The sequence below is a fragment of the Neoarius graeffei genome, chromosome 7 (assembly GCF_027579695.1).
Source record: "Neoarius graeffei isolate fNeoGra1 chromosome 7, fNeoGra1.pri, whole genome shotgun sequence".
NCBI classification, from domain to species: Eukaryota; Metazoa; Chordata; class Actinopteri; order Siluriformes; family Ariidae; genus Neoarius; species Neoarius graeffei.
Window position 1 is genome coordinate 59,015,387 of NC_083575.1, and position 11,354 is coordinate 59,026,740.

Consider the following 11,354-nt stretch of genomic DNA (forward strand, 5'->3'; position numbering starts at 1 on the left):
CTTTTTGGAAGGTGTATGTCCCATTACATCTGGAGTAAAAGTAACACAGCATTTCAGAAAAGGAACATCATACCAACAGTAAAATATGGTGGTGCTAGTGTGATGGTCTGGGGCTGTTTTGCTGCTTCAGGACCTGGAAGACTTGCTGTGGTAAATGGAACCATGAATTCTGCTGTCTACCAAAAAATCCTGAAGGAGAATGTCCAGCCATCTGTTCGTAACCTCAAGCTGAAGCGCACTTGGGTTCTGCAGCAGGACAATGATCCAAAACACACCAGCAAGTCCACCTCTGAATGGCTTAAGAAAAACAAAATGAAGACTTTGGAGTGGCCTAGTCAAAGTCCTGACCTGAATCCAATTGAGATGCTGTGGCATGACCTTAAAAAGGTGGTTCATGCTAGAAAACCCTCCAGTGTGGCTGAATTACAACAATTCTGCAAAGATGACTGGGCCAAAATTCCTCCACAGTGCTGTAAAAGACTCTTTGCCAGTTATCGCAAACGCTTGATTGCAGTTATTGCTGTTAAGGGTGGCCCAACCAGTTATTAGGTTTAGGGGGCAATCACTTTTTTACACAGGGTAATGTAGGTTTGGACTTTTCCCCCTTAATAATAAAAACCTTCATTTAAAAACTGCATTTTGTGTTTACTTGTGTTATCTTTGTCTAATATTTAAACTTGTTTGGTGATCTGAAACATTTAAGTGTGACAAACATGCAAAAAAATAAGAAATCAGGAAGGGGGCAAACACTTTTTCACACCACTGTAGTTGATGTTTATGAACAATTTCTGTTCAAATCTTTTGACTGAAAACCAAATCCCAGCTACGTCTACCCTTAAATTATCTAACTGCCATTCAAATTAACACACTTTATTCATAAAATGAGCCACATTCACAATTTTCAACAAATTTTAACAAGTAATAGAGTCAGTGTTCATTTATTTATTTAGATTACATTCACATTTCTAATAACAGCTACTAATAAGACTAAATAACAAAGCCCCATATTTATAGAAATTCATCGACCGGATTTTTGATAGCTTGACTGTATGATGTCCATATGTACGATGAACGTGTACCATCACAGGGAACCCGATCATAAGTATAAGGCAACATATCTCATAAGCACCCGACCACCGAATAATGAAATTTGTATCTTTATTTGCATAAGATAGATGGGTTTTTATCCGGTGCTTATTTTTAATTTTTTTTGTTTGTTTTTTTAATGGAATGGGATTATTTGCTAACACATTTTATGGAAAATATTCACAACAGTTTCATACAGTATAAAGCTAGTTAAAACAGTTTTATTAGTCTACTAGCTTGGTGGATAGTTGACAGTTTCTGTCATATAAACAGATATAAATGCAGGAAGAGTTTTACTGAAAACACGCTAGCAAACAGATCCAAAATGTAGACAAAGGCAGAGTCGAAAAACAGGCAGTGAGGCACAGACAGGATATCAGAGGTAATATGATACTCATAGTAAAAAAACCCACAAACATGGTCAAAACCAGAAAAGCGATACAAAATACAAGGCTTTCGTAAAGTCTGTGTGTTACTAACAGTCCTTATATGATTGTGCTGTGATTGAGCTCTAATCAGGAACAGGTGAATGCTAATTAGTCCTAATGGCGTGCGTACGCTTTGCAGGTTGTGGCGGTGCCCTCTGAGCTCCAACACGTGAAAGATGTAACCGCACAAACAGAGTTTGACATATCAAGTTTGATATTTGATTGTAACTATATAATAATGATGTAAAGTGAAAGCGCTGGTTCACTGCTGTGCACCAGGCACCCAGCGGAGTCACACCATAATAAATGTCGTAGTGTTGTTTTTGGTGCATGGTAGAATTGGTATCACTATCACAAGACAAGGCAGCAATTTATTGATACAAAAAAAAAAAAATATATATATATATATCTCATCTCATTATCTCTAGCCGCTTTATCCTTCTACAGGGTCGCAGGCAAGCTGGAGCCTATCCCAGCTGACTACGGGCGAAAGGCGGGGTACACCCTGGACAAGTCGCCAGGTCATCACAGGGCTGACACATAGACACAGACAACCATTCACACCTACGGTCAATTTAGAGTCACCAGTCAACCTAACCTGCATGTCTTTGGACTGTGGGGGAAACCGGAGCACCCGGAGGAAACCCACGCGGACAACATGCAAACTCCACACAGAAAGGCCCTCGCCGGCCCCGGGGCTCGAACCCAGGACCTTCTTGCTGTGAGGCGACAGCGCTAACCACTACACCACCGTGCCGCCCATATATATATATATATATATATATATATATATATATATGTGTGATATTACATGGTTGTTCGTGGATATGAAGTTTGTCTTTGAGTGTTGAATATATTCATGAATGAGCAATGCAAACGAATGAAAATATTTTCAACACGAGAAGATAAACTATCTTCACGCCACCATGCAATGTTCTTTATATTATATGGACACATTCACACAAAAAAATAAATAGAAAAAGAAAAGAAAAAGTACAGAGGGAAACCCCAGTCTTAGGGCTGACAACTGCACTCTGTCTCTGTTCCAAAAGCCACGTGAAGACCATGTGAAACACAAAGACAGCAGTACAGTCCACCCACGATATGAGTGCCAACTGACCAGACAAATCGGTGCATCTCTTGAACAATTGTCCAAGCTTTTGTTCAAAGGCTCACACAATTTTGGAGCCCTGTATACCCAGTTTCACTCCTCTGTAACACTCCTGTGTAGATGTCCATTATTGATCCAGCCTGGCCATGAGATAAAAATACATTATTATTTCTCCTGGTCTGTCTTGTTCTGGACCCATGTATGCATTAAACTCCACATTATTTCTGGCATCTTGTAGGCTATTATGATCACAACTGAGTAGACTGTTGTGCATAAAACCAGCTCAAATACTGCAAGCAAAGTTCTGATGATCAGGGCCTTTTGAAGTGACGTAAAATGTTATGCTTTAAATGTGATTTATACTTTCTCTGAGGTAACAGCAGAGATATGTTTACTTGGGAGCCGCCTTATCTAACGACACACCAGGGTCTGGTGAAACGACCAAGCCTTTATCTGGCCAGTGAGCACACTAGACCAGACACGCATACATCTGACATTTAGATTTACTGTGTGTAAAAAAAAAAGTAAATGGCCTCTTTATTTAAACCTATTTAAATACTTTATGAAAAAGAATGCAATACTTTAACATGCACATTTCTATACAATTTCTTTTATTTCCATGTAATTCAGAAGAGCAATAGTAGAGCTTGTGGTCATAAACAATTTATTGTGTGCTGATTCATGTCTAAAACAAGCAAAAAACCCCATAAGGAACTGAATTTATCAAGTTTATCCTTACACTGATTTACTAGAAACTGTATGTTATACAGTGAAAGCTGCTACTGGTAGATTTGTGCTGAGCTAAATAAACACAATTAAATGAAGTGTCGGTTTGCTGACAAACCACAGTTTACAACAAACCCAAACTTACAAAAAGAAAAAACAAACAAACACTTTTACAGATATTATTGTACACTAAGCTTTAAGTAAGTGCCCACACTTTAACTGACTGATTTGATACAAAGCAATACAAGATTTGAGAGTTTGGCTGAGAGAACCAAGACTACTCTCTACATAATAAATTAATAACCACTATAAAGCATTTTGTTGAAATTACTTTCAGAAAAAAAATGCTATATGGCTAGAACAATTTTGTACCAAGGTAATCAAAGCTGATCAATATAAAATATAGGCTAATACATAAAAATAATTGTAATACAAATGTATTTACTGATTCCTGTATCCACAGAACTGGAGATACAAGTTAACACTCCAGCATGTCTCAGTCTAAGTCAAGACTTGGAAATCCTCGTAATGGTAGGAGGAGGACGCGTACATGCACTCGTTTTCAGTGGGCGAGCTGTACCTCACGATGCAGGGATAGCTTTCTGACTGCAGGCTGTCATACTGCAGGTCCAACCATTGCCTGTGAGGGGTGCTGTTTCTACTAGAATCATTCAGAATGCGGTTAAGGGCCATGATGTAGCTCAGAGCCATCTGCAAGGTTTCATATTTTGAAAGTTTCTTGTCCTGACCCCACTGAGGAACCACTTTGCGCAGTTGGTCGAAAGCTGTATTCAAGCCCTGCATCCTCTTCCTCTCTCGGGCGTTGGCTGCCACCCTCTTCCGTACCACACTCTGAAACTTCTCGAGGTCTCTGGGATCACACTCAGAACCCACGTCCACACAGGTTGGTGTGCAAGGCTTCATCTTTTCTATGTCCAAAAATGATACTACAGTCCTTCAGTGATGGAGATAAACATCTATTTTTGAAGAGATGTTTAAAAAATCAGTTCTTGCTGTGGTCTTGTTCTGTTACCCAGGTCCAGGCTGTTGTGTGAGCACCAAGCCCAGCTCTGTTTTCCCCTGAGGAGGAAAGATGCTTATATAGGACTTGAATATTGACAGGTGGCAGCAGGTGGAGCCCCATCCTATTGCCCCATCCAAACATTATTACTCCTCAAACCACACATGAACACACACACTGGACAGCAACACTAATGCACACACAAACACCCCACTCCATTCACTCAAACTTTATTGACATTCAAATTAACTTTGGCAGGCCTATCAGTGTTAAGCTTCTCTAAAGCTGTGCATTACAAATACAGAAAACTTACCATCTGGCCAGGACAGTTTAACTCACTGGGGGTCAATGAGTGAGAACTACTTAATTAAATGGACTTGATTCCTGAGCATCTATGGAATATTATTTTCTTGTCTTCCAAGAAAAGGGCATGGTTGGATTTCATTTGCTTTAGTACATAAACCAAAAAAACAGATATAGTCTAATGGCAGCCCATAATTGTGGTATAATTCCAAAAACTGAGCATAATACTGGACTGACAAAAGCAGGGATGTTCTCAATAATTAAAATAATGATCTAATTCCTGAAATCTAAATACACGTCACTCATTTTAATTATGTTACAGAATTATGTGTCATACAAATAACAGTACTGTAGTTATACGTACTAGGTATTTTATCTCTAGACTGAATCTGCTAGTCATGCTCACACCCAGCTTTTTTCCATTTATATATTTTTCACTGAGATCAATATGTTTAATTCACTGAGATCACTGAGATCGATGTGTTTAAATATTTAACAGTTTTCTTGCTTGACTATCTAAATGAGACACACTATGAGACATGTATTAGTAATTGTGACAGACAGGAAGCTGTCCAATATGTCAAATAAATAATTGATATAGATGTCCCAGAGGAATTAAGGCAGACAGAAGTGTTTGTTTCCTGTCTGTTTCTATTTGTTAAGACCGCAAGGTTGTACAGACCACAAGGATTTGATTAATGACAGGTTCATGAGAGACCATCAACAATTATTCAAACTGTTCTGATCTTGTACTGAGAAAAACATCTGAGATCTTCATATCTACAGCACGAACGCTAATTTACTATTTCTATATTTTAGACTAGCAATGAAGACATTAAACTACAGGAAATAACACATATGGATTTACGCAGTTACCAAGAAAATTGTTCAGAGATCTATTTTATATTTGAAAGTCATCACAGGATTGCTTATGAATCTTTGGAGACTTTTGGCATCTTCTCATGGGCATTAAATGTACTCTTTACATTTGTAAGTGGTGAGCAAATTCCAATAAGCCTAAATTGAAATGTTTTCAAGATTAGTTCAAATATATATTACAATCAAGCGTATGCTATATAGCATACGCTTGATTGTAATATATTGGAATTTGCTCACCACTTACAAATGTAAAGAGTACATTTAATGCCCATGAGAAGATGCCAAAAGTCTCCAAAGATTCATATATTCAAAGATTCATATATTCAAAGATTCATTCTATATATAGTCGGGTACACTGAATGTTTGTACATGCTATATATTTTAAGCATGTATTTAATACAGTATAGTTTTTCATTGTGAGCTTGTATTCTAATAAGCACAAATTTATCTAGATGTCAAAAATACTTACTATACTGTACTTCATTTTCCAGAACATAAATTTGCCCCACATTTCTAAATAATTCATGCCCCAGATGAGTCACTGATGTAAGGTCAGATCATATAAGCTGATGCTGTCTGGTTATTTTGTACCAGATAAGTAATTGTCCTGTGCAGTTAGGCATGTAAACCCCATCCACTAGTCTGAGTCATTGATTGAAGACGGCCATGGATGGCCAGCTGCCACATGTCTTGTCTAAAAGGTCTGGGGCAGACATGCTGAACAGCTTTGTGTTTACCTTAATCACATAACCACCTTGTCCATCCTGCATAAGCAGGGACAAGCCTGCGTGCTGGGTTCGCTGCTAAACAGTTTCATAGCATGTGTGCACAGATTAGTGCAATGGATAAGGATTTCATTCCTTTAAAAAGGAAAGTGAGAAGGTCTGTTTATTGTGTAATATACTTAGGATTTAGCAGATCTTATTTTCACCAGTAGATGTCACAAAGGAACGATAAGCATCAGTTCTTATTAAATTATACATGACTGCTTTCAAATGTTCTTTCAAGAGAATGCACAGTAGGAGGACTATTAATATAAAGACACAGATATTGCCTCTGTTAATTTGTTAGACAAATAAAACTTCTGATGTATCCATTTTGGCTTAATACACGTTACAGTAGATAACCATAACTGTTTTGAATTATTTAAGATGCCAGAATTATTTCTAGACATTCACTATGAACTGTAACATAACAGTCTATAAGTTTTATGAGCAACTTCTACCATCTGTTCATTTAAATGAGGCAGAATAGTTTTAAAATTGTTTGGCAATTAATCACTTAATTGATTTTAAATAGCAGATAGGAACTTCAGAAATTCTGATAAATGTAACCAGGGAATAAGGTAATGAAATATGAAAATGGCTTAATTGACTAACAGATAAGTCCATATTAGCCATAGAGAGATTTGAAGCATTAAATGAAATCACTGCCCTCCTTACATGACATAAAAACAGCCCTGAAATGAACATATGGTGAGATGGTGCTGGTGGCTGTAATTAGGGCACACAAGGTGAATGCAATTTCATGCCTATCTGAATCTTTTCCCTTTGGCATGATTGGATTAGTTTGCTTAATTAGCTAATGAACCTATGCTTCCCCATTGCATTGACAATTATAAAAAGTAAAAAGAGCTAGAATCCCTTATATAATGTATTGTTTAATGCAGGGAAATTTTAATAAAATTCATCTAGATGCCATATTTCTCAAAGAGAAGATCCTTTCAAACATCTACAGACTCCATTTCCAGAAAAGTTGCGATATTTTCCAAAATGCATTAAAAACAAAAATCTGTGATTTGTTAATTCACTTTTATTTAACTGACAAAAGTACAAAGAAAAGATTTTCAATAGTTTTACTGACCAACTTAATTGTATTTTGTAAATATAAATGAAGTTAAAATTTGATGTCTGCAACGCATTCAACTCAAAAAAATCGGGAGAGAGGTACAATAAGACTAAAAGGTTTATAGGATATTCAAGTAACACCATTTTGGAAGATTCCACAATAAGCAGGTTAATTGGTAACATGATTGGGTATAAAAGGAGCATGCACCAAAGGCTCAGGCCAAGTTTACATTAGACCGTATCTGTCTCATTTTCTTCGCGGATGCACTGTCTGTTTACATTAAAACGCCGGGAAACGGGAATCCGCCAGGGTCCACGTATTCAATCCAGGTTGTGTCTGGTCCGGTGCTGTGTAAACATTGAGAATACGTGGATACGCTGTGCTGAGCTCTAGCTGGCGTCGTCATTGGACAATGTCACTGTGACATCCACCTTCCTGATTCGCTGGCATTGGTCATGTGACGCGACTGCTGAAAAACGGCGCGGACTTCCGCCTTGTATCACCTTTCATTAAAGAGTATAAAAGTATGAAAATACTGCAAATACTGATGCAAATACTGCCCATTGTGTAGTTATGATGGTCTTTAGGCTTGCCATCCTTCCACTTGCAAGTGGTAAGTGACTTGCGCACAGCGGCTCAGTCCCGAATCATTGCTCGTGTGCTTCACTCACACGCTCTGTGAGCTGCGCAGGGCCGGAGTGCGCACCCTCCAGAGGGCACTTGCTGTTTAGGGCGGAGTGATTTGGAGCGCAGCCGCTGAGGAGGAAGCGATGAGCCGCACTGACACATTTCAACTTACGTGCCGAATTAGTCATGTGATTAGCATATCCGTGTATTGGCGTTGCTGTGTGCACGCGAATCGTGTATTGGCATTGCTGTGTGCACGCTAATCGTTTTTAAAAACGTTAATCTGATGATCCGCTGATACGGTCTAATGTAAACCCCACCTCAGTCTTTGCAAACAAGGATGGGTCATGGCTCACTGCTTTGTGCCAAAATTCATGACAGTCAGGAGTGGCGAGCTGAGGTGAAGTGAGGACCCAAGAGCAGACTCAGAAAACAGGCAGTGTAAAGAAAAAACTTCTTTAATGAAGTAGATGGCAGAAAGGCAAAGGTGCAGTAGGGCTCAGGCAAAAGGCCAGGAGGTCAAAAACACAACAGGCAGGCAAAAACAGGGACAAAAAACTGGACAGAAAAACAAGGAGAAATTCAGGCAGGGGGAATCAAGAAGACACAATACCAATGAGCTGTAGCGAGGCGAGGAAAGTCTACAAGAGACAGTCTGGCAAATAGAGTAGCTCCAAACAGTTCTTAAAAAGCCCTGACTGATGGGAGAAGAGTGGTAGCAGGTGTGGGAGTGCTGCTTCAGGAAATGGCCTTCAGCAAGGCAGGACTGAATTCCTGTCCTGGATCCGGCCTGGAAGTCCCACAATCTAAGGCATGGATGGATTGGACCAGTCTGTGACAGTACCCCCCCCTTCAATGGGCACCTCCAGGCACCTTAGAAAGTGCCTCAGCATGTTGTTGGTGGAAGTCCATGATGAGGATGGGATCCATGATGAACCTGGCAGGAACCCAGTTCCTCTCCTCAGGACCATACCCCTCCCGATCAACCAGGTACTGGAGTCCTCTGCCTCAGCATCATACCTTCAGCAACCTCCTGACAGTGAAGACCTCACTACCATCTATGAACCTGGGAGGAGGAGGGGGTTTGGAGGGTGGGGACAGGGAACTGGAGACAAGGGATTTGACTTGGGAGACATGGAAAGTTGGGTGAATACGGCACATGGTTACAGGCAGAGACAGTTTTACAGAGCAGGGATTAATTACCTTGGAGATGGGGAAAGGTCCTATGAACCTGGGAGCCAATTTGCAGGAGACCATCTTGAGGGGCAAGTGGAGAGCATTACTCGCTGCCCCACCCAATAGATGGGAGCTGCCGAGCGGCATTTGTCGGCTTGCTCTTTAAACATCTTGACAGAACGTAGGAGCTTTTTCCTGGTCAATGCCCATGTTCTCCTGCAGCAGCACACAAACATCTGGGCAGAGGGCATCGCAACTTCTTGGATGGGGAAGAGTGGTGGCTGGTAACCCAGAAAGCACTGGAATGGGGAAAGACTCATAGCAGAGGTGGGTAAGGAGTTGTGAGCATACTCTATCTAAGGAAGGGTCTTGCTCCAGGAGGCAGCATCCTTGGACACCATGCACGTGAGAGCCACTTCCAGCTCCTGGTTGGCCCATTCTGTCTGTCCATTGGTCTGAGGGTGAAAACCTGAAGACAGACTGTGAGAAGCACCAGTGAATTTACAGAAAGCCTTCCAGAATTGGGCAGAGAACTGGGGTCCACGGTCTGATACGATGTCTGAGGGGAGTCCGTGTAGACGGAAAATATGGAATACCAGCAATTCGGCAGTCTCCTTGGCGGTGGGAAGCTTGGGCAGAGGGATAAAATGAACAGCTTTAGAAAATTAGTCGACAACAGTGAGGATACAAGTATTGCCACCTGAATTGGGGAGTTCTGTGATGAAATCCAGGGCTGTGTGACCAGGGCTGGTGGGGAACAGGAAGGGGTCTCAGCAGGCTGGCAGGGGGTCTGTTGCCAGTCTTGTTCCTGGTGCAGATGTCGCAAGCTGCCACAAACCTCTGGACGTCCTCCTTGATGGATGGCCACCAAAAATGTTGTCGGATGAGATCCAGAGTCCGGGCTGCTCCTGGGTGGCATGCCATTCTGGAACCATGACCCCACTGCAACACCTGTGCCCGCACAGAAACAGGAACAAAAAGATGGTTAGGAGGTGCATTACTGGGCCCTGGGTCCTGCTCATGGGCCTTCTGGACCAGGGTTTCCACCTCTAACAGAGCAGCCCCCACCAGGCACCATGGAGGAAGGATGGTCTCAGGGGAGGTCGATTCCTCCTGGAGGGGAGAAAACATTCTGGACAAGGCATCAGGCTTCCAATTCTTAGAGCCTGGGTGGAAGGAAAGTGTGAACTTGAAGTGAGAAAAGAAAAGACCATCGGGCCTGACGAGAATTGAGGCGCTTGGCAGTCCTGAGGTATTCGAGGTTCTTGTGATCTGTCCATATGATGAAGGGAAGGTCTGACCCCTCCAACCAATGTCTCCATTCTTCCAAGGCCAGTTTAACAGCCAACAGTTCCCCATTGCCAATGTCATAGTTTCTCTCAGAGGGGGAAAGCCGACGAGAGAAGGAGCAAGGATGAAGCTTGTTGTCACTAGCCAGTCTTTGGGACAATATGGCCCCCACCCCGACTCCGAAGCATTGGCCTCAACCACAAACTGCTGGGACGGATCTGGAATGGTGAATATAGGTGCTGACATGAACCTTCGTTTGAGCTCGGAGAACGCCTTCTCGGCCCCTTCCTCCCAGCTGAAAGGGGCCTTGGTGGAAGCTAGAGCCGTGAGGGGCCCAGCCACCGTACTAAAGTTCCTGATGAATCGCCTGTAGAAATTCGCAAACCCAAGAAACTGCTGGAGTTCTCGCCGAGAGGACAGGGTGGGCTAGTCAGCAACTGCCTTGAGTTTCAGGGGGTCCATCTGAATCTGTGCAGTGGAGATAATGAAACCCAGAAAGGAGACAGAACTTCTATGGGACTCACATTTCTCAGCCTTAACAAAGTTTATTTTCCAGGAGTCGCTGAAGGACCTGCCTGACGTGGATGCAGTGTTCATCAAGGGAGCAGGGAAAAAAAAATATTGTCCAGATAAACAAAAACATTAACATAGTCCCTCAGGACATCATTAACGAGGGCCTGGAAAACCACAGGAGTGTTAGTCAGGCCGAATGGAACTACGACATATTCGTAGTGGCCCATAGGGGTGTTGAATGCCGTCTTCCATTCATCCCCTTCCTTGATCCTCATGAGGTGGTAAGCATTACACAGGTCTAGCTTGGTGAAAATCTGGGCTCCCTGGAGTAACTCAAAATGTCATA

General features: G+C 41.7%; 1 protein-coding gene across 1 annotated transcript; it reads right to left on the reverse strand.

Moving 5' to 3' along the window:
- Window positions 1-3,852: 3,852 nt before the first annotated feature.
- Window positions 3,853-4,275, reverse strand: atoh7 (atonal bHLH transcription factor 7). The gene has a single exon (XM_060924772.1). It carries the CDS (start codon window positions 4,273-4,275, stop codon window positions 3,853-3,855), a length of 423 nt encoding a protein of 140 aa, XP_060780755.1.
- Window positions 4,276-11,354: the final 7,079 nt, after the last annotated feature.